At 38.6% G+C, this 25,188-nt stretch overlaps 1 protein-coding gene across 1 annotated transcript in view; it reads right to left on the reverse strand.

Annotated features, from left to right (window-relative positions):
- The window catches only part of SMC5 (structural maintenance of chromosomes 5), a 96,063-nt gene that overhangs the window by 44,433 nt on the left and 26,442 nt on the right, over window positions 1-25,188 (reverse strand). Inside the window, exons 8-11 of the mRNA XM_049770930.1 lie at window positions 21,273-21,344; window positions 12,641-12,896; window positions 11,803-11,957; window positions 1,695-1,808 (exon numbers count right to left, since the gene is read on the reverse strand). Coding sequence (XP_049626887.1) covers window positions 1,695-1,808; window positions 11,803-11,957; window positions 12,641-12,896; window positions 21,273-21,344 — 597 coding nt within the window. The remainder of the gene's footprint in view (window positions 1-1,694; window positions 1,809-11,802; window positions 11,958-12,640; window positions 12,897-21,272; window positions 21,345-25,188) is intronic.

A 25,188-nucleotide genomic window follows, 5' to 3' on the forward strand; every position in this document is an offset into this window, starting at 1 on the left:
AGTATAGGAAGGCGATTGCCTTGCATGCAACCAATAGGATATGATCCCTGGCAACAGAGTCTCTTGGGTACTGCCAGTAGTGATTTCAAAGAAGTTGATGTGGCACAAAAACAAAATAAAGAAAAGGTTTTTCACGTATAAATTAATTTAACTTTTACAATCATCTTTTGAGGCAGGTAATGAGGAAACTCAGACAACTTGCTCATTTGAGAAGCAAAGCCAAAATTCACATCCTAGCAACCTACAGGTAGAATATATTCTCAACTATTAAACTAGTCTGCCTTTCAAGTAATGTAAATACTTAGGGGTGGGCTTTCAAGCCGGATACACAATGTCTTTTATACATACAAGACATAACTATCATTAAGCTACACCCTGGTCCTAAGATTCTCATTCTTTCTTTTTAAATTTATTTATTTATTTTTGGTTTTTGGGCCATACCCTGTGATGCTCAGGGATTACTCCTAGCTATGCACTCAAAAATCACTCCTGGCTTGGGGGACCATATGGGATGCCGGGGAGTCGAACTGTGGTCCATCCTAGGCTAGTGCGTGCAAGGCAGATGCCTTACCTGCGCCACCACTCTGGCCCGGATTACCATTCTTTTTAAGAGTTTTTATTAATATTAATAAACAACAATATCACACTGATTTCTCATTGAAAAAAAAATGACTTATTTTAGTTTTATTTGTTTTTGGGGATCACACCCCAGATACTCAGGGATTACTCCTGACTCTGCACTAAGGAATTATTCATGGTGTACTCGGGGAACCAGGTGAAATCCTGGGTATTGGACCTAGGTCAGTAGTGTGCAATGCAAATATCCCACCCACTGTACTATCTCTGGCTCTGACAGATTATTTTAATATAAAATATTCGAATAAAAATTGTCTATCCAAAAATCCATTATTATGTTTCGTTCTATTTATTTATTTATTTATTTTTTGTGGTTTTTGGCCCACACCTGGTGATGCTCAGGTGTTACTCCTGGCTATGCACTCAGAAATAGCTCCTGGGTCGGGGGACCATATAGGACTCCAGGGATTGAACCCAGGTCCATCCGGTGAAAGGCAGGCAAATGCTCTTCTGCTGTGATATCACTCTAGCCCCTCGTCATTATGTTTCTATCTCTTCAAAAGTAAGATTTTACTCTGTATTAACCTCAAATGGAAGTTTGAAAATATTAAAGATTAAATTATGGGGGCCGGGAAGATGGCGCTAGAGGTAAGGTGTCTGCCTTGCAAGAGCTAGCATAGGACGGAAGGCGGTTCGATCCCCGGCGTCCCATATGGTCCCCCCAAGCCAGGGGCGATTTCTGAGTGCATAGCCAGGAGTAACCTCTGAGCATCAAATGGGTGTGGCCCAAAAAACAAACAAAAAAAAAGATTAAATTATGGATTTTCTTCCTCAATTTTTACAGAAGTTACAGCTGATAAGTTTAGTCATGATCACTTTGGTTTTTAGTGATATATTTTGTTTTAGGGCCACAACTGGTGATGCTCTGGAGATAATCCTGATTAAGCACTTAGGAATTACTCCATGCAGGCTTCTGGATAATACAAGATGCTCAGAATCAAACTTGAGTTGACCAGGAGCAAGCCAAATGCCCTCCCTTCAGTACTTTGGCTCCAGTCCAAGCTAGTTCAAATTTTAAAACAATGCCCAGTCCAAGTATTAAGATAATTAATATTTACCTCTTTAAGGAAGATCTCCATATCTTCTTGACTTTCGAATACAAAGGCTCTCAAGTCATTTGATGAAATATGGTTTTCAATGTATTTGGCATTTTTATTATCTTTCATATTAATCTAAGCAAATCCAAAATAAGAATAAGTTAATTTTCAGGAAGCTCGAATTGATTCATAGGCTATAATTAATTTAACATTAATTATTAATTTAACATTAATTATAATTTAACATTTAACATTATTATAATTTAACATCTTATTTTATTAAATTTAGTACATAAAAAAGAGCAAAAACAGTGCAAATTATATTTAAGAGCCAGCATTTTAAAACATCTTCTTAGCCGTTCACCCAGAGCAATCATATACAGCAAAAAGTCATTATTTGAAAAGTACTTGTATAAGATTTTAATACTGGGAGGAAGTATCTAAATTTTCTTCTCTTCAATTCAATGAAAACATCATAAACAGTTTTAGATTGTGATCGAAGTATAAACTATCTGTCCTCATACTTTTAATGTTTAACTTACTAATCCCAAGAGGAATCCATAATATACATGGTAATATTTGATAAGTATAACATACTTACTAAATAAAACTTTTTTTTTTTTTTTTGGTTTTTCGGGCCACACCCGTTAGATGCTCAGGGGTTACTCCTGGCTATACGCTCAGAAATTGCCCCTGGCTTGGGGGGACCATATGGGACGCCGGGGGATCGAACCATGGTCCTTTCCTTGGCTAGCGCTTGCAAGGCAGACACCTTACCTCTAGCGCCACCTCGCCGGCCCCTAAATAAAACTCTTAAATAATATCTTTATATAAGCACCATGACTAAAAACATGTTTGCATTGGGTTTCAGTCATAAAAATACACTCATCTTCACCAGTGCAACCTTTCCAATACAAATGTTCCCCATCTTCCTCCTCCCCAAGCCCCTGCCTGTATTCGAGGTAGGCATTCTATTAATCTCACTCACTACTATTGTCATAACAGTTGTTAGTGTAGTTCTTGCTCTAACTGCACTCACCACTCTTTGTGGTAAGCTTCATATTGTTGGCTGGTCCTTCCAGGCCTCATCTCTATTGTCTCTGGGTATTATTACCACACTGTCTTTTACTTTTCTTAAATCCCACATATGAGTGAGACTATTCTGTATCTCTCTCCCTCTGACATATTTCACTCAGCATAATAGTTTCCATGTCCATCCATGTATAGGAAAATTTCATGACTTCCTTTTTTCCCTGACAGCTCCATAGTATTCCACTGTGTATATGTACTATAGTTTCTTTAGCCACTCATCTCTTGTAAGGCATTTGGGTTGTTCCCAGATTCTGACTACTGTAAAAGCGCTCAAAGAGCATAGGCATGCAGAAGGCATTCTTGGTATTGTTTTTGTGTTCCTAGGGTATATTCCTAGGAGTGGTATAGCTGGGTCATATGGGAATTCAATTTCTAGTTTTTTGAGGAATCTCCATATTGTTTTCCATAAACGCTAGACTAGATGGCATTCCCACCACCAGTGAATGAGAGTTCCTTTCTCCCCACATCCCTGCCAACACTGATTGTTCTTTATGATGTGTACCAGTCTCTGTGGCATGAGCTGGTACCTCACTGTTGTTTTGATTTGCATCACTCTGATGATTAGTGATGTGGAACATTTTTTTCATGTGCTTTTTGGCCATTGTTCTTTCTTCAAGAAATTGTCTGATTTTTCTTTTTCACATTTTTTGATGGGCTTAGATGTTTTTTTATTGTTAAGTTCTGTTAGTACCTAGAGTACCTCATTAGCCCCTTATCTGATGGGTGTTGGGTCAATAGTTTCTCCCATTCTGTGGGTAGCTTTTGTATTCTAGTCACAATTTCCTTTTGAGATACAGAAGCTTCTCAGATTAATACAGTACCATCTGTTTAATCTCTGCTTCCACTTGTTTGGACAGTGCTTTTTCCTATATAAAGATGCCTGTAGTCTCAATGTCATTAAGTGTTTTACCTATGTGTTCTTTATATAGCTTATAGTTCCTGGTCTAATATCAAGGTCTTTCATCCATTTGAATTTGACCTTTGTGCATGATGTTAGATGGAGGTCCACGTTTGCTTTTTTGCATGTGGCTAACTATTTGTCCCAGCACCACTTGTTGAAAAGGCTTTATTTGCTCCATTTTGCATTTATTACCACTTTATCAATGATTAATTGGTTGTATACCTGGGGAACATTCTCTGAATTCTCAAAGTCTATTCCACTGATCTGAAGGTTTGTCTTTATTCCAATACCATGCTGTTTTACTGACTATTTATTTGTAGTACAATTTAAAGTTGGGGAAAGTGATACCTCCCATCTTCTTTTTTCTAAGGGATGCTTTGGCTGTCCATGGGTGTTTATTTTTCCAAATAAATTTCAGAAGTGTTGGTGCACTTCTTTGAAGAATTTCATGGGTATTCTTAGAGGAATTGCATTAAATCTGTACAGAGGTTTGGGAAGTATTGCCATTTTAATGATGTTAATCCTCCCAATCCATGAACAGGGTATGTGTCGCCATTTCCTTGTGTTCTCTTTTATTTCTTTTTTGTTTGGTTTGGTTTTGGGGTCACACCTGGCAGCGCTCAGGGGTCACTCCTGGCTCCCCGCTCAGAAATCACTCCTGGCAGGCTCGGGGGACCTCCAGGCTACATCTCTTTTATTTCTTGAAGCAGTGATTTGCAGTATCTTTGTATAGGTCCTTCAATTCTTTAGTTGACTCCAAGTTAATTGAATCTGTGTAGCACTAATGTGAATGGGATTTTTTTTTTTTAACTGGGGCCACACTCGGTGGCGCTCAGAGGCTACTCTTGGCTCTGCACTCATAAATCACTCCTGGCAGGCTCTGGGGTCCATATGTGATGCTGGGAATAGAACCCAGATCGTCCTGGATTGGCAGTATGCAAGGCAAATGCCCTACCACTGTGCTATCTCTCTAGCCCTCAGAAATTGTTTTTTTTTAATGTCCATTTCTTCTCTATCATTATTTGTGTATAAGGTCATTGATTTTTGAGTGTTAATTTTGTAGCCTGCCTCTTTGCTATATGAATCTATTGGTTCTAGAAGGTTTTTGGTAGACTCTTTAGGAATTTCAAAATATAATATCATGTCATCTGCAAACAGTGAGAATGTGACTTCTTCCTTTCCTATCTTGATATCTTTTTCTTGCCTAATTGCTATGACAAGTACTTCCAGTACTACATTGAATAGGAGTGGAATAATACTTTATTAAATAGAAAAGACTTGCAAGCTTTTAACTATTAGGGACTTTCAGAGAAACCCAAGGTTTGAACCTCTAGATCAGGGGTCTCAAACTCAATTTACCTGGGGGCCACAGAAGGCAAAGTCGGGGTGATCCTTGAGTGCAAAGTCAGTAGTAAGCCTTGAACATTGGGGGGTGTGACCCAAACAACTAAAACAAAACAAAACAAAAAAGATTCCTCTAGGGCAGGGCCACAAAATGTTGTACAGAGGGCCGTTTGAGGCCCATCCGCAAGTTTGAGACCCCTGCTCTAGATCATACATTTAAAGACATCTAAAAATTAATTAGTAACTTTTACATATTAGGTACAATGTTACAAAAGATACCGAGAAAGATCACGATTAATTATTTCAGAAAACATACATTTTTTTTTGCTAACGGCAGTTATGTTTAAAATCAGAGCACAAAACAAATAAGCATCTAAACAGATGTATATAAAAAAAATTCTAACATTGGAGTTTTAGAGGATGCACTACCCTGAGTAGACAAAAATTAGCTTTCTTAAAAAAATTAGTTTTGGATCCAGAACAATAACACAGTGGGTAGGACATCTGCCTAGTAAGCAGCCAATCTGGGTTGTATCTTCAGCATTCCTCCCCTACAGTTCACTGGGTACCACTAGGAACAATCCCTGTACGCAGAACCAGGACTTATCCAAGTAAGTAGCCCCAAAACAAACACAAAAATCTATGAAAGTGAATGTATTTACATATATACCTATCATCATAATGATAATTAAATCAGGCCACAGACAAGTAAAGGGTTGTTAAAGCCCTTGTCTCCAAGAGGCAGACTAGTAACAATCCTTGAAAAGAACCAGAGCTAGTCCAGGGGACTGAGATCCCCCCACGCCAGATGGGTCTTCAGGGCCATGCCTGGTAAATTGGGCCCTGGAGGGAGGGTGGGGGGAAGAAATTCCTCCCCTACGCATACACAAACTACAGAGGCAGGGGCTGCACCCAGAAGACTCCACATGCCAGTTCTTCTGATTCTCTTCAGCTACTATAACTCTTCCTAAATATTCTTTTACCATGAAGATTCTACCCACTTTTTATCTTGTCTTCTCTTTGTGAGCTGTTCAATAAGGAATTTTGGTGGAAGAGTCCTTCAGTTTAATGCTTATGATTGAACCATGTCATGGGGATTGTTGGACTTGTTCTTATGGTCCCCATATGCACTGATAATGCCACGTGGCATTGTTCCTTGTATGCATAGGCACATTAAAATGGGAAAAATACTATACATACAAATAAGTTCTTATCTAATAGAGATTGGAACACACAAATCTTGTAGTGCAATGGGACCTTACACCCTGAACATTGATATAATGACCTGGCACAGGCCTCAGAAGAATGGGCATCCTCCATTCACCCCTGAACCAGGGAAGCTATCTACAAAACATCCAAGGTTTTTTATAACAACATCTGGAAGCAGTCCTCTACCAGGGAAGACCCTACCACTGCTCTGACATCGATCTGCTTACAGGACAGGGTTCTTTGCATTGCCCTTTAATTGTGAGGTGAAACGAGAGGACACTCTGCACCATCCTGACTGCAATGTAGGATATGCAGATTCCAGGATCTTTAATACAGAAACATGATACCAACAACAGAGACTGTGTAAAAAATAAAACTGTATTGGCACTACAGACAATGACCTGGATTGGACAAACTAGTTTGGCTGGAGCCTAGAGTTGGTCTTATGCCAGAAAACTTCAGGGGTAGGGTCTCCTTGTATTTAGGCCAAGGCTTTTCCTTTCCATGTCCCTCATATTTTGGTGGGCCTATGCAAACAATAATTGCCACTCTAACAGCATTTTTACTGTACTCCTGTGACTCTAATCCTTAAGAAAAACAACCCACTTAAACTTTTGAGGTTAACTTAAACTAATATGTATGTGCATGGAAATGTAAAAAATTACTTTGTCTTTAATGTTTAAGGAGTTACTTAAGTGTTATGTCTTTAGATTGCTTTGTGTGCTGCTAAGAAATATTATGTACTACAATCTGGGGACTTGAAGGACAAAGTAATTGTACATGGGTTCTGTTTTATTTTTCTTAATGTTCTTTGGCTGAAAGTTCAAAGTTAAGATATCAGCAATGGGACTACTGAGAATTCTGTTTATGGGTGATTGTCCTTCCACTGTAACTTTACCTTGTCCTCTTTCTTTGCATCTTTGTTCTCATAATTAAAAATAAAAAATTAATAAAAAAAAAAAAGAAAAGAAAAGAATCAGAGCATTAAGTCCTGACCACAGCTTGTGTAGTACCAAATAAAAGACTGATCGATTTTGGTGCACTCTCTGTAATGCCCATCACAATCCTGTAATGTGTGCTTTTACTTTCTCTTGTACTCCTTAAGTCAGAAAGTAAGGTTCTGGGGTCAGAGAGATGTCAAATAAAATCCTGTTTGTATCTTTAGCCAATTACTAATTTAATGAGAACAGTAAAAGCAGTTATACCTCAAGGAAAAGACAATTCTATACAGAAATACTGTTTGTCACATCAATGTTAGGCAATATTATGCTATTTTAAATTACAGAAAGTGCAGAATGGAAAACAGGTGTACAACAACTAAAAATTAACCTTCAAAAAACCCCATGAACTATAAAGAGGGACATATATATAAAGATGGGATTAATTGTATACTTTGCATACAGAAGGTCCAGGGTTGATCCTTCCCCACGTTTTCATAGGAGTAACATCTAAGCACACGTCTAGAAACCTAGCATCAATGAGTGTGTCTTCTACCAAAAAATATAGACAATCTGGCAGGCCATTTCATTATCTATTTCAAGAAACCTTATTTTAAAGCCCATTCTATAATTCTTCATAAGCTCTAACTATCACTTAATAGATCTGAGTGTTTTTTTGTTTGTTTGTTTGTTTGTTTGGTTTGGGGGCCATACCCAGTGTTGCTCAGGGGTTACTCCTGACTATGCGCTCAGAAATTGCTCCTGGCCTGGGGAACCATATGGGATACTAGGGATCAAACCCAGGTCCATCCTGGGTCAGCCGTGTGCGTGCAAGGTAAATGTCCTCCCACATGCTATTGCTCCAGCCCCCTACGCATTCTTTTATATTAGAGACCTGTAACAACATGTATAATGGTGGAATGATACCAATTATAGGGGTGTAATTGTCATAACCAGTCAGTATCTGTGAAAATTTTGTTCTCTTACCATATGATTTTGCTATTACAGATTCAACAAGGGATATAGACATAAATAAATCTTTGTATGTACCTTCAATTCTAGATTGGAATTGTTTAAAATAAAAAGACTGCTAATTGGCAAATCATATATGATTAAAAACTTAAGTTTACAAAGAACCAACTTGTCTATGGGGATAGAGGCAGAAAAGTTGAAGGTTATTTTAGAAAGGATTAAAAAAAGCAGAATATGGGGCCGAAGCATTGATGCAAGTGGTAGGGTGTTTTCCTTGCACTAACCTAGGACAGACTGTGGTTGGATGGCTCAGCATCCCATATGGTCCTCCAAGTCAGGAGCGATTTCTGAGCTCATAGCCAGGAATAACCCCTGAGTATCACCAAGTGTGGCCCAAAAAGCAAAAATAAAAAAAAAACAGAGTATATATCTCTTTATCTCAAAATTCAAATGTAAATTAAAAAAAAATACAGGCCACCTACTAATCTACTTTGGCGATAGCATTGCTAACAGAACTCTAAATAGTTCTAACAGAACTCTGAATTATTATTCTGAAATTGGCACTTGATACATTGATACCTATGATACTTGACATATAGTCAACAATTATACTCATTATAACTTACATTAGGTTTTCTTTTTCTTACATTTTCTTTCAATTCTTCCAGATAAATTAAAGCAATAATGTCTATAAAAATAAGTATCTTCTGGGGCTGGCGTGACAGCACAGCGGTAGGGTGTTTACATTGCATGCAGCAAACCTGGAACTGACCCTGGTTCAATTCTTGGCATCCCATATGGTCCCCTGAGCCTGCCAGGAGTGATTTCTGAACCCAGAGCCAAGAGTAACCCCTGAGTGCTGCCAGGTATGGGCCAAAACAACTGAAAACAAAACAAAACAAAAAAATCTAAAAAAACAAAACTATCTTCCTGATCTGGCAAAAATATTTGAATAATACTTGAGCAAGATATAAACACATTTTTTTTTCTTTTTGGTTTTTAGGTCATACTTGGCAGTGCTCAGGAGTCACTCCTGGCTCTACACTCAGAAATCGCTCCTGGCAGGCACGGGGGACCATATGGGATGCCGGGATTTGAACCACCGTCCTTTTGCACACAAGGCAAACGCCTTACCTCATGCTATCTCTCCAGCCCGTAAACACATTTTCAAGCATTTTTTGCTAACATGAGAAAGCATAGACCAAATTACTATTTGAAATTACCATAGTAATGAGTTATAACAAATATGATCACAGACATCAGAATTTTTTTTTTTTTTTTTGGTTTTTGGGCCACAACCTGTGACGCTCAGGGGTTATTCCTGGCTATGCGCTGAGAAGTCACTCCTAGCTTGGGGGACCATATGGGATGCCGGGGGATCACAGTCCGTCCTAGGCTAGCACTGGCAAGGCAGACACCTTACCTCTAGCACCACCGTACAGGCCCCAGAAATCAGAATTTTTGACTCAATTCTTGTGTAACAAAAAATATCTAGTGACAGAAAGCTTATTTCGTATTTATTAAATTTTACTTTAATTCTTAAAGTCAAATAATTTTACTTAGAGGTAGGGTGTTTGCCTTGCACGCAACCGATTCAGGACAGATGGTGGCTCAAATCCTGGCATCCCATATAGTCCCCTGTGCCTACCAGGAGCGATTTTTTACTGCAGAGCCAGGAGTAAGCTCTGAGAGCCGCTGGGTATGACCAAAACCCAAAACCCAAAACCAAAAAAAAAAAAAAAAAAAAAAAAATTGAGAGGAAGGGGTGTAGAGAGATACTTGTTCAAGAAAGAACGGTTGTCTACAAAAGAGGCTGAGAATACTCATCTTTAGTTGAGACATTTCAAGACAAAGAATGTGCCATAAACTAAAAGAAAAGAATTACACAACTCACGTTGAGATGTAGACGATCCAAGATGAAGAATGACTACATTTATAACCAACTTTTCCTTTTTTGGCATTTCACTTTTGGTCCTTTTTGCAGCCAAAGTGATTTTTAATATTTTCAACTAATATATATATTGGATATATATTATAAATATATAATATATAACTTGGAGATATATATCTCCAAGTTAGGCTGGAGAGATAGTACAGTGGATAGTGTGTTAGCCTTGCACCTGGCTAAGCTGAGTTTGATAGTCAGCATTCCCAGAGCACTGCCAGATGTAATCCCTAAGTGCAGAGCCACAATTAAGTATCGGACACTGCAGGATGTGGCCCCTAAACAAAATCTAAGTAAATCCATAATTGCAATATTCCAGTAAGTAATTTTTACCTTCGCATTTCTCTTTTTTGGGGGTGTATTAACTGGTCATAATTGGATTAATTAGTCATAATTGGTGGTCCTCTGTACTCAGGGATTAATCTGTTGCATGTGGCAAAAGCTCTAGCCAGTATACTATCGCTCCAGCCTGCATGAACTCTTAATAACTTATGATCATCAATAAGAGATAGCTGTTTATTAAGTTAATAAATGCTGGTTTCATTCGCAGAAACCTATTTTTGTCGTGTGCTCCATATTAGCATTACTAACGTACAGTAGTTTTCTCTCCCCCTTTAGCAACTTATTTACTTAATCTATTACTTGTTTTTAATCTAAAAATACCAGTTGCTAGAAGGATCCAAGAAGCCAAGTTCACCTTCAATTTGTTTGGATTATGTTTTTATGGGTCAGACTCAGCAGTGTTCAGGATTTATTCCTGGCTCTGTGCTCAGGAATCACTACTATATTTCACTCCCTTCCCCCAACTTCCTGTTTTGCTCACATTGAGAGGCAGACCTGCCCACATCTGGGAGGGGTTTGTGGTTGCTAAGTAAGGGTTGCCTCAGTGGCAGGGGGGGATAGATTGGGAGAGATTCAGTGGGAGGATTGAGAGAGGTTTCAGCAAGAGAGGTAGCTGGTGGAAACAGGCCAGCTGTCAGGGCAGTTGATGAGAGCATGCTTAAAAGGTTAAAAGCTTAGGAACCACACAAGGTGGCTAGGGCCTGAATAAAGTTGATGTCTCCTGAAACCTTACTGCCGGTGGATCATTTCCTCACTGCCACCGTAAGTCCTACGGGCTGGAGGGAGTTGTAGGCCGAGCAGGCAGAGAAAGGCTCACAATCCGTCCATCTCATCAGCATCCACAACCATCAAGGACTCTATAATTAATATGTTATTCAACACTACATGATCAGGAAATCATATTGGATACCATGGATGCAGGTCAGCATCATATAAGGTAAATATTGTAACCACTGTTCTATCACTCTAGATCACCACATTTACTTTACATATGACTTCATCAATAAGCAACCAGTTTCTTTTTTTCTATAAAAAATTCACAGGTGGGGGCTGGAGAGATAGCATGGTGGTGGGATGCTTGCCTTGCATGCAGAAGGGCGGTGGTTCGAATCCTGGCATCCCATATGGTCCCCTGAGCCTGCCAGGAGCGATTTCTGAACATAGAGCCAGATTTCTGAGCATAGAGCCTGAGCACTACCAGATGTGACCCTCCCAAAAAAAACCAAAAAACAAACAAACAAAAATCCACAGATTTATTAGCTAAGAGTCTTTAAAAGATTCAGGTACAAATTTAGTGGTATATCAGATGCAATAAATGTTAATAAAACTAAAAATTCTTGAACAAGAAATCATAGTACTTATAACAAAGCAAACAAAATTTCTTACCGTGAGCATGATGGGCTCAAAGACTCTTTGCTTAAATTTGTCTCTATTGTTTCTTAACCATAAAACAGCATCATATGTGTCACGGTACCTCTGTCTCAACTTATCTTCCTTTTGATTCATCAGATTGTCAAAACGTACAATATGATCATTCACATCTAAAATCGAAAAATACGACAAAATTCTGCTTTCACTGACAACTTTCATTAATTTACTTGTTATTAATTAATGCTAGTAAATTATAAAATATATGTATATAAGATATAAAGTTACAATTATCACTCAGGACATATTACCACAGTTAAAAAGACCAATTCTGGGGGCCGGGTGGTGGCGCTAGAGGTAAGGTGCCTGCCTTGCCTGCGCTAGCCTTGGATGGACAGCGGTTCGATCCCCCGGTTTCCCATATGGTCCCCCAGGCCAGGAGCGACTTCTGAGCGCATAGCCAGGAGTAACCCCTAAGCGTCACCGGGTGTGGCCCAAAAACCCAAAAACCCAAAAAAAAAAAAGAAAAGACCAACTCTGAAGAGGTGAACTTGAGAGGTAAGGAGCCTGCCTTGCATGAAGCCAGGTTCAGTCCCCAGCATCCCATACTGTCCTGAGCACTGCCAGGAGTGATTTCTGAGTGCAGAGTCAAGAGTAGCCCCTGAACATTGCAAATGGGATAAGAAACTGGAAGAACTGAACTGAGCTTCTACCACAAGGACACCCGAACATTTAAAAATATTTTATTAAGGAGAGAAAAGCTCCTCAGCAAGGATAATCTCCATTTTATGAAAAAGTGAAAAAGAAAAAAATTCTCCATTTTATGAACTTATGTTCTAAGTTTAACATAACTTACTCTTTTTCTCTTTATCTAGAGTTTCCCTCTCTCGTCGCTTGTCAATTATTTCACCTTCACATACTGCCTTATCTTCTTGAATTCGTCTCAGATCATTTGTAATGTCATCAATCTGAGGTTGAAGATTTTCACAGTTTTCTGTGTTCTTTAGTTCATTCTGCAAGTCCTCTATCATTTTACGAGTATTACTGATCCTCCTCTGTCGGTCATTCTCTTCATTTTGTTTTACTGTTAGTGCTTGCTGAATTTCCTCAATCTAAAATAAAATAAAAACAGGTTATCACTTAAGAATATCTTTGTCTTCCTGTTTCACAGGCCCTTTAATGCTTTACTGTTTTTAAAATGCAAACAATCTATAAACATTAGTGTTTTCCTCTCTAACATAAATGTATTCTGGCTACAATCAGATGGGTATTTCCATCAGATTATGTGTATTTTAATTTGTTCACTGCTACATCCCAACTAACTAAAGCAGTGCATAGCATATAATTACACCTCATTCGAGATTTGTTGAATAAATGGAATATTTAAAAGTCAAAGACATTTTGAAACACTTGTAGAAAGCAAATACATTCTACACACCATAGAGAAAAATTTAAAGGCATGTACTATATACTTTCAATAAGTAATAATAATAGTTACAGCCACTCTAATATGAAATGTACTATTTTTGTTTAATATCACTCTTTATTACTAATACCCCAACAAATTGATATTCACTTATAATCAGGTAATTTTTTTTAAATCCTGAGCACATAGCTAGAATTTTAATTAAAATTATACATAAATCTACCTAAGACATACTTAATATTTTAGTTGGCAAACACATACAATTACATATTTCAATTTATTTTTAAAATAAATAATCCTGAATTAGTTACCACATCACAAAATGTGATTATTATTAACTGGTGGTTTTCTTTTCAAGTCACATTTACTCACCCTTATCCTTATTGTAAAAGTAATAACTGAGGGTGGAGAGATAGCACAATGGTTAGGGCGTTTGCCTTGCATAGCGCTGACCTGGGACTAATCTGGGTTCAATCCCTGGCATCCCATATGGTCCCCCAAGCCTGCCAGGTGTGATTTCTTAGCGCAGAGCCAGGAGTGACCCCTGAGCACTGCCAGGTGTGGCCCAAAATCAAAAACCAAAACCAAAAAAAAAGTCAAAAATATACTCATTATAGATATGTGTAATAAAATGGACTACTGTCTTTTGCCACTAGTCATTATGGACTTAAACTGCACATTTGAAAAGAAATTGTTTATTTTATTCTAATACATCATATGAATCAGAGAAAAATGAACATGCTTAGGGCATCAAATTCTCCCCTCCCTCAATATGCCACAATAGTATCTTGACATCTATGTTCTTAAGTAACCATACCTATTTATGTTCTAATTAATGCCCACTCACCTAACTATGGGACGCATTTTTCAATAGCTGATTTCACTAAAAATGTACTGAGAAAATTCACTTTAACCTTCACATCCTTGCAAAATAAAATTTTTATCCCTGCCTCCAGGTTTGCACTCAGTGATGCTCAAGCGATGGTCAACATGGTTCCAGGAGCCAACCGGGGGTATGCAAGGTATGCATGATCTCTCTAGCTACTCAGTCTTTGTTTTAAATTGCAATTTCATTTACTGAGGTGACTCTACATTACAGGAATATAAAATTAAAATTCAATTGACTGTAAAAGGACTGAGGATACAAATTAAAACCAGGTTTCAGAGATGACTGTAAAAAGCACTTTACTTAGAATCTAGAATTTCTCTTTGAACAACAGCCCCTTGGATGTTTGGGATCTGCTTCCCTGGGAAAGTCTAGTGGTCTTTGCTAAAATCTGGGAAAGGCTTAACTCAGCATCAATTATTTATGCTGTGTTCTGTCTTATTAGAACACAATACTGATAAAAAGTATTCAAAAATGAAAAAAATGGCATCCTTGGCTGAAGAGATAGCATAGCGGTAGGATGTTTGCCTTGCAAGCAGTTGACCCAGGACCAAAGTGATTTGAATCTTGGAGCCCCATATGGTGTCGCCACCCCCCCCTACCCCCCAGTGCCTGCCAGGAGCAATTTCTGAGGAGAGAGGCAGGAGTAACCCCTGGGTGAAGACAGGTGTGACCCAAAAACAAACAAACAAACAAACAAAAACTAGCATCCTGCTTTCAGAAACTGGAAGACCTAGATTGATAAGACCTGAATTCTCTCCAAATAAGCTCAATGAAACTTCTATTAAAATCCCAGAAACATTTTTTCTGTAGATTTTAAAAAAAGATTTAGATATCAGCAAGAATAGAAAAGGGACAATGAAAATACCATCAGAAAAGAAGTAAGAACACTGACAATAAGATCAGAATTGATCTTTATAAAACTCTAGAATCTCACTAAAAACTTGCAAAACCTGGTCAGTTTTCATTCAAGAAAAACGCCAATTTTCTAAACTTTGTGGTGTTTTAACACATTCATTCCTATCCTTCTCTCTCTAGTTCTTCTAGAGACAATCTTGACAATCTTCTGTTCTCTAGTTCCACATATATTCACAGTGAAATCAAATGGCTAGCAGTCAACTAGAAAGGCCAGAACAGGGTGACCTTTCTTTCAATTTTCCCTGGGGGGCATTTGTCAAAACCAGTCAGAGACATGTGGGAAAATGGGCAGCAAACAATAAACAAACAAAAAAAATTAAAAGAAAAAACAAGAGGAGGCACATATACATATGAGACTCTGAAGACTCCTCAGAACGTACAAGACCAAAAAGCATAAAGAAGCATAAAGAAGACCAAGGAGCGTGGTTTTATGTGCTTGTTCTGGAAAGATCTGAGAAGACTTTAAACTGTTACAAAGGTACAGTGCAAGTGCTTTACCTTTGGTAACACAAACAGAAAAAAGGAAGTCAAAATAGATTTATAAATTAGTACTGGACATTAAAAATTATAAATTAACAATGGATATTAACTCAATTTCTGAGAGCATCAGAAATTTCTGACTGAGACAAGAAAAAAATTACAATCTTGGTGGAAAATGAATAACAAACTGTCTGGCTCCGTATTGCTGGGCTAAAGGTTACCTAACAAAGAGAAACTCAACAATGCCTGAGGGACATCCTAGTTCCAGTTATTTAACAAACTGTCTGACCATTAAACTAAATATCAGCACCCACATCGAACAAGGAATAGACTTCATGGAAATAGTTAGGCAGGTTACTAAACAAACAATTGTTTAATCAACACAAACAATAATCTTTGAGGAAAGAAGGATGGCCAAGTGGAATTGCCACATTATGCTATTTAAACTGTCCAATTTCAAGGAAAAATAACAATCTATTCCTGAAACAAGGAAATATGCTACAGGGCCCCCAATCACTGCCAAATACAACTCTGAAGGCCCATTAGAATCTGAAAATGTGGCCAAGGAGAAAGCCAGAACCTTTATTTCCACTTATAATAATCTCATTTCCACTAGTCATTTATTATTAAGCTAAAAGTTAGAGGTGATACTTGATTCTTACTTAATTGAATACATTTTCCTGAAGAAATTTTGTTAGTTCAGTGCTCTAAATTTAGATTGCTCTCATGATTTTTGAATAGACTACGACAATAGTCCCTTGCAGAATTATCTGCTTTAATATTTGCCCCTTTTTATCCATTCTCTCTATATAGTAGTCCAGAATGCTTTGGGGACTGACTAAATAAATAGATAAATAAATAAATTAATTAATGGATAAATAAAATACTATTTCTTTCTGGTCTAAAAATTTCCAAGGCCATCTCATAGTTATTCATGGCATATGGAATCAAATTCAATTTATTATTTTTGTTTTTCCTTCTATGATCTCTATCTACCTTTCTCTAGACCACTGGACCCAGAATTCAATACACACTCACAATATTCTAGAGAAAATTTAAAAGAATATATATTTGATATATAAAGGACTTAACAGTTTATGGTCTCAAAAATAAAGTCTCATTAAAATGTCCAGGTTTGTTGAAGAGAGTACAGGATTAAGATAACTGTCTTGCATGAAGTTGACCCCACTTAGATCCTCAACACTAAATATGGTTCCCTGAGTACAGCCAGAAGTAACCTTGAACACTGCCAACTATGATACAAAATAAAATATAATGTATAAAATATCTACAAAAGCTACCTGATACAAATAAAAACATTCCTATCTCTTCATAAGAGGAAGCCAAAGAAAGTGCAAAGTACACCTATATTCATTGCAACACTATTTACAATAGCCAGACTCTGGAAACAACCAAGATGCCCTACAACAGATGAATGGCTAAAAAAATTTTGGTACATATACACAATGAAATATTATGCAGCCGTCAGGAAAGATGAAGTCATGAAATTTTCCTATACATGGATGTACATGGAATCTATTATGCTGAGGGAAATAAGTCAGAGGGAGAGAGATAGATGCAGAATAGTCTCACTCATCTATGGGTTTTAAGAAAGATTAAGGACATTATTGTAATAAAGCCCAGAGATAATAGAGATGAAAGCCGGAAGGATCGGCTCACAATATATAGCGCACCACAAAGAGTAGTGGTGCAGTTAGGGAAATAACTACACTAACAACTATCATGACAATCTTAATGAATGAGAGAAGTAGAATACTTGTCTCAAATACAGGCAAGGATTGGAAAGGAGGGAGGGGGGCACTGGTGGTGGGAATGTTGCATTGGATAGAAGCTGAGTGTTCTGTTTATGACTGCAACTCAGCTACAATCAAGCTTGTAATCATGGGGCTTAAATAAAGATTTTATAAAAAATAAAATAAATAAATAAATAAAGATCAGCAGACTAAAATTCCCAATTTTATTATTTTTTTCTAGTCAAATCTCACAATATGTTAGGTAACAATTAATATTTATGACAGGAGTGTAAGGATGACATTAACAGTAGACCAATCTATGAACCAGATATAATTAATGGGAATTTTAAAGATGAAAATTTCGGGATACAGCTGACTCTGCTGGGCCTCTTAAGCATGGCAGACATTTTGAGGCTTTCCCCTGCTTGCTACAGCCTAGGAACTTCGAACTTCCCTGGCACCCATCCCCTCAGGGCTCGCACCTTCTAAGGTGAGTATTCCCTGCCTGGAAACTGTGGATAAAGCTAACTCTGCTGGGCCTCCTAAGCACCGCAGACATTTTGAGGCTTCCCCTTGCTTCCTCCAACCTGGGAACTTTGATCGTGCTTGACATCCACCCCCTCAGGGCTTGCTTCTTCTGAGGTGAGTCTTCCCACCATAAGGGTTGAAAGCAGAGGAGTGCTGCAGCTCCTTCACTTCACGGTCACACACTCCACCTACCCAATGAATACCACCACAACACGTAGAAAAACCCACAATAAAAACATGACAATGGGAAAACTATGCAGACCAATATCAGGCTTAAAGAATGAAGATGGCAACTCTGATGTCCCGACAACAGCCAAACACCCAGTTAGTCTTTCAGATATGGAGTTTAGAGAAGAAATATGGAGGATGTATAAAGAACTCAAAGAAAGTATAGAACAGAACACTAGTAAGAATCAAGAGAATATGAAGATAGAAATCAGAAAACTCCAAACTGAAATATCAGGTCAAATATCAGGTCTGAAAAACTCAGTAGACAAATTGAAACACTCAATGGATTAGCTCTCCCACAGGGTAACAGCAGCTGAGAATAGAATTAGTGAGCTGGAAGGTGCAAAGCATAACAACTTCATACAGCAGTAGAGATCGGAAAAAAGCCTTAAAGCAAATGATCAGACAATGGAAAAATTACTACAAGAATAGGAACAGATGAAAATAGAAGTTTGATACAACAGAAACAACTTAAGAATCATTGGAGTCCCAGAGACCCAAGAAAACCTCCAGGAAGAATCAACAGTCAAAATCATCATCAGGGGCCAGGTGGTAGCGCTAGAGGTAAGGTGCCTGCCTTGCCTTCGCTAACCTTGGACGGACCGCGCTTCGATCCCCTGGTGTCCCATATAGTCCCCCAAGCCAGGAGCAACTTCTGAGCGCATAGCCAGAAGTAACCCCTGAGTGTTACCGGGTGACAAAAAACAAAACAAAACGAAAACATCATCAAAGAGAAACTACCAGAGCTAAAGAATGCTTGTGACCAAATCCTGCATGCCCGAAGAGTACCAGCTAAAAGAGACCCCAGGAAAAACACCACAAGACACATCCTTGTCACAATGCTGAGTCCCATAGAGACAGAATACTGAAAGCAGCAAGATCAAAAAGGGAAATTACATTCAAGGGAGCATCCTTGAAATTTACAGCAGACCTATCACCAGAAACACTCAAGGCCAGAAGGCAGTGGTGGGATATAGTGACAAAACTCAATGAAATAATGCTTCGCCTAGAATACTGCACCCAGCAAAACTCACTTTCAGGTTTGAAGGAAGTATACATAGCTTCACAGATAAACAACAGCTAAGAAACTTTACAGACTCAAAACCAGCCTTAAAAGATAATATGAAAGGTCTAATTTAAGACAAGACAGACCAACAAACACAACAAAATTCTACTCAAAGATGGCACTAAATCCCATGACAATTATCTCTCTCAATGTCAATGGACTAAATGCATACCTTAAAAGACACAGAGTGGTGAAATGGATCAAAAAACTGAACCTAACCTTTTGCTGCCTACAAGAAATATACCTGAATAGTCAGAACAAATATAGACTCAAAATAAAAGGCTGGAAGAAAATCATCCAAGCAAACAACACTCTTAAAAAAGCAGGAGTGGCCACACTAATATCAGATGACACAAACTTTGTATTCAGAAAAGTTGTAAGGGACAAAGATGGATATTTTGTATTAATCAAGGGATATGTACAGCAGGAAGAAATCACTCTCTTAAGCATATATGCACCCCATGAGGGACCAGCAAAGTATTTAATACAATTGTTGACAAATCTGAAAAAGGATATCAATAATAACACAATAATTGTGGGAGACCTCAACACGGCCCTGTCAACACTTGATAGGTTGAAACCCAACAAAAATATACTAGACCTAAAAAGAGAAATGGAAGAAAGAGGCCTAGTAGATATATATAGGACATTCCATCCTCAGAAACCTGGATTCACATTCTTTTCCAACATACATGGGTCATTCTCCAGGATAAACCACATGCTGGCACATAAAACATACCTCCATAAAATCAAGAGGATAGAAATTTTGCAGACTATTTTTGCTGACCACAAGGCTCTGAACTTAGATGTGAACTACACAGGGACACAGAAGAAATACTTTAACAACTGGCAATTAAACAGCCTGCTACTGAACAACCAGTGGATCCGAGATGAAATCAAAGAGAAAATCAGAACTTTCCTGGAAACAAATGACAACAAAAACACAAACTATCAGAACCTATGGAATACAGCACAAGCGGTACTGAGAGGAAAATTTATAGCTTTGCTATCACACATCAGGAAGGAAGAAGGAGCATACAGGAATAGCTTAATGACGCAGCTTATAGAATTATGATCAAAAAAAGGAACCAACAATAGGGAGACAGAAGAAAATAACAAAGCTAAGTGCAGAAATCAATGAAGTGGAAACCCAAAAAACAATCCGAAAGATCAACGAAAGCAGAAGTTGGTTCTTTGAAAAAACAAACAAGATTGATAGACCATTGGCAAAACTCACAAAGAGAGGGAGAGAAACTTGATAACCCATATTAGAAATGAAAAGGGGGAGATTGGGGCCGGTGTGGTGGTGCTGGAGGTAAGATGTCTGCCTTGCCAGCGCTAGCCTAGGCTGGACCACGGTTTGACAACCCCCCCCCCCCGGCGTCCTATATGGTCCCCCAAGCCAGGAGCGACTTCTGAGCGCATAGCCAGGAGTAACCCCCAAGCATCACCGGGTGTGGCCCCAAAACCAAAAAAAAAAAAAAAGAAAAAAAGAAAAGGGGGAGATCACTACAGACACTGCAGAGATTCAAAGGATATTCAGAGACTACTTTGAGAAACTTTATGCCACTAAATATGAGAATCTGGAAGAAATGTATAAATTCTTGAACTCATATAACCTTCCAAGGTTGAATAAAGAAGACGCAGCATATCTAAACACCCCCATCACTATTGAGAAAATTAAAACCGTAATCAAAAGTTTGCCCAAAAACAAAACCCCAGGCCTGGATGGATTCATGAATGAATTCTTTCAAACCTTTCAAGAGGAACTACTGGCCAGGCTCTTTCATGAAATTGAAAAAAACAGGAACACTTCCAAGTAGTTTTTATGAAGTCAACATCACCTTAATACCAAAACCAGATAGAGATGCTGCCAAAAAAGAAAATTATAGACCAATATCTCTTATGAACACAGATGCAAATATCCTCAACAACAGTCTGGCAAACAGGATCCAATGCCTCATCAAGAAGATCATTCACTACAATTAATTCTGGGCATCCTATAAGGTCCCCTGAGCACTGTCAGGAGTTAGCTCCTGAGTACAGCGCCAGGAGCAAACCCTGAGCACTGCTGGGTGTGGCCCCAACCTCCCACCTCCAAATAAAAGAATATATCCTAGAGAGAAAAACATATTTCATATTCATATACATATTTAAACATATAGTAAATTAGCATAATGAAAAATCAATATGAAATCTTACATGTTTATCTTTCCTTTCTATTACATCTTGTTTTTGTTTACATTTTTGAGATGTCTCCTTAATTTCCAATGCCTGTAAAATTAAACCAGAAAGTAGTTAAGAATGCAAGAAAGCTAACTGTGTAGATGCCCATGCACTTATGTAAGCTGATTCACAATGCTTTCCTGTGATTTATCTTAACCAAAGTACAAAATTATCAAACAAAATCCAAGCTGCTTGCAAATGTAAAGTCTATTCCCATTAATACCGAAAACATGAACATGTTTATCTCATCAGATTCATTTTACGTAATCCACAACACATAGGATAGCAAGGTTCAGTTTAAAGTAGCTTAATCTTTGGGGATAAAGCCCTAGTACAATAGGCAAGGCATTTCCCTTACAAGCAGCTAACCCAGGTTCGATCCCCAGCATTCCATATAGTCCCAAGTCTGCCATGAGTAACCTGAGCAACACTAAGTGTGACCAACTCCTGCACCCCCCCCCAAGATAATTTCTGGCCCCAATATCACCCTAAGAGTTGAAATTCACAATCATGAAATCTTATTTTTGGAGGCAGGAGTGATAGCAAATGGGAAGGGCATTTGCCTTGCTTGCAGCTGAGGCAGGTTCAATACTGGGTAGCCCATTTGGTCCCCTAAGCCTTGCAGGAATAATTTTTAAAGGCAGAGCCAGGAGTAACCCCTGAGTGCTCAATGTGTGGCTCTACCCCCTCCCCAATCATATTTTTCACAATAGAGGAGACATTCCATATGAAACTTTACTATTTAAAGAAACAACAAATTTTACCCACCTTTTTTCAATTGGGCATATTAAAAATATGGCAGTAACTAATTTCACAGAGGAATTTTCATGTCTCCAGGAATATTATTCTTGTCATTAAAATGAAAGAGCTTCATTACCCTTTTTATCCCTAGAATTTCTACAAAGTAGCAAATCTCTAAGAGTGACAATTAGGGTCCTAAACACTACTAATAGAATTCCTAGTTAATGATTTTAAGAAATCAAACTAGGAGCCAGAGAGATAGCACAATGGTAGGGCATTTGCCTTGCACACAGCTGATTCGAATCCTGGCATCCCATAGGGTTGCTTGTGCCTACCAGGAATGACTTCTGAGCGCAGAGCCAGTAATAATTCCTGAGCATCTCCAGGTATGACACAAAAAACGGAAAGGAAAGGGAAAGGGAAAGGGAAAGGGAAGGGGAAGAAGGGAAGTGGAAAGGGGAACGAGGAAAGGGGAAAGGGGAAAGGGAAGGGGATTGGAAAGGAAAGGAAAGGAGAAAGGAAAGGAAAGGAAAGGAAAGGAAAGGAAAGGAAAGGAAAGGAAAGGAAAGGAAAGGAAAGGAAAGGAAAGGAAAGGAAAGGAAAGGAAAGGAAAGGAAAGGAAAGGAAAAAGGAAAGGAAAGGAAAAAGGAAAGGAAAGGAAAGGAAAGGAAAGGAAAGGAAAGGAAAGGAAAAGAAAGGAAAGGAAAAAGGAAAGGAAAGGAAAGGAAAGGAAAGGAAAGGAAAGGAAAGGAAAGGAAAGGAAAGGAAAAGGAAAGGGGAAGGGGAAGGGGAAGGGAAGGGAAGGGAAGGAAAGGAAAGGAAAGGGGAAGGGAAGGAAAGGGGAAGGGAAGGAAAGGGTAAGGGAAGAGGAAAGGAAAGGAAAGGAAAGGAAAGGAAAGGAAAGGAAAGGAAAGGAAAGGAAAGGAAAGGAAAGGAAAGGAAAGGAAAGGAAAGGAAAGGAAAGGAAAGGAAAGGAAAGGAAAGGAAAGGAAGGGAAGGGAAGGAAAGGGAAAGGGAAAGGGAAGGGAAGGGAAGGGAAGGGAAGGGAAGGGAAGGGAAGGGAAGGGAAGGGAAGGGAAGGGAAGGGAAGGGAAGGAAAGGAAAGGAAAGGAGAAGGAAAGGGGAAAAAAAGGGGAAGGAAAGGGGAAGGAAAGGAAAGGGGAAAAAAGGGGAAGGAAAGGAAAGGAGGAAGGAAGGAAGGAAGGAAGGAAGGAAGGAAGGAAGGAAGGAAGGAAGGAAGGAAGGAAGGAAGGAAGGAAGGAAGGAAGGAAGAGACAAACTATAAGTCAATCTACAAAGCACTTAAGGAGAAAAAGAGAGAAAAGAAGTCGGGCCCGGAGAGATAGCACAGCGGCGTTTGCCTTGCAAGCAGCCAATCCAGGACCAAAGGTGGTTGGTTCGAATCCCGGTGTCCCATATGGTCCCCCATGCCTGCCAGGAGCTATTTCTGAGCAGACAGCCAGGAGTAACCCTGAGCACCGCCAGGTGTGGCCCAAAAACCAAAAAAAAAAAAAAAAAAGAAAAAAGAAAGAAAGAAAGAGAGAAAAGAGAGAAAGAAGGAAGGAGAAGAAAGAAAGAAAGAAAGAAAGAAAGAAAGAAAGAAAGAAAGAAAGAAAGAAAGAAAGAAAGAAAGAAAGAAAGAAAGAAAGAAAGAAAGAAAGAAAGAAAGAAAGAAAGAAAGAAAGAAAGAAAGAAAGAAAGAAAGAAAGAAAGAAAGAAAGAAAGAAAGAAAGAAAGAGAGAAAGAGAGAGAGGGAGGGAGGGAGGGAGGGAGGGAGGGAGGGAGGGAGGATCATATGCTCCTCCCAACCATCAGTACCCCAGATTTACCCTTCTTAACTTCAGTAACACACAGCTTCAATCTCTGACCAAAGACATACAGTAGATCTTACAAATCCCAGAACTATTTAGAAGGACACAAATCGAACACATATTGAACACATATATCTTTTGAATATTTTATGGTTATTTTCTTTAACTGCTGTAACTCTCTATATATTCTTCTACCATGATGTTTCTATCCACTTTTCATCTTGTCTTTTCTTTGTAAGCTGTTCAGTAAGGATTGTGGTGGAACTATCCCTCAGTTTGATGCCTATGATTGAACTATGTCATGGAAATTGCTGGTCTTGTTCCTATTGCCTCCAGATGCACCAATAACGCTTCGTGGCATTGATCCTTGTTTGCATAGACACATTAAAATGGGAAAACACTATACATACAGATTAGTTATTATCTAATAAATCTCATTACAATGTACCTTACACCCTGAATATTGATATAATGACCTGGCATAGGCCTCAGTTGAATGGGCATTCTCCATTCACGCTGGAACCAGGCAAGCTATCTACGAAACATCCAAGGTCTTTTATAGCAACAGTTGGAAGCAGTCCTCTACCAGGAAAGACACTACCAAGGGTGTGACATCGACCTCCTAATAAGACACTTCCGTTTACACTGAGAAGACGTGACAACAACAATGACCTGCGAGAAGACATGACAACAACGATGACCTGCTCTACAGGACATGGTTCTCTCTATTGCCCCTTAAGTGTGAGGTGAAACGAGAGGATGCTCTGCACCATCCTGACTGCAATATGGGATATGCAGACTCCAGGATCTTTAATACAGAAGAATGATACCAACAACAGAGACTATGTGAGGAATGGAGGTGTATTGCCACTACAGACTATGACTTGAATTGGACAAACTAGTTTGCCTGGAGCCTAGAGTCAGTCCTGTGCCAGGAAACTTCAGGGGTAGGGTCTCCATGTATTTAGACCATAATTTGTCTTTCCATGTCCCTTATGTTTTGGTGGGCCTATGCAAACAAATGCCACTTTAATATCGTTTTTTACTATGTTCTCTTGACTCCAATCCTTAAGAAAAACAACCCATTAAAACTTTTGAGGTTAACTTAAACTAGTAAGCATGTGCATGGAACTAGATAAATGTACTTTGCCCTCAATGTTTAAAGAGTTACATAAGTCTAATATCTTTAGATTATATGGTGTGCTGCTAAGAAACAATATGTACTACAACTGGGGATTTGAGGGACAAAGTAATTGTATTGTACATGGGTTCAGTTTTGTTTTTCTTAATGTTCTTTGGCTGAAAGTTCAAGGCTGGGATATCATCGATGGAACTACTGA

The sequence above is a fragment of the Suncus etruscus genome, chromosome 3 (assembly GCF_024139225.1).
Source record: "Suncus etruscus isolate mSunEtr1 chromosome 3, mSunEtr1.pri.cur, whole genome shotgun sequence".
Taxonomy (NCBI): domain Eukaryota; kingdom Metazoa; phylum Chordata; class Mammalia; order Eulipotyphla; family Soricidae; genus Suncus; species Suncus etruscus.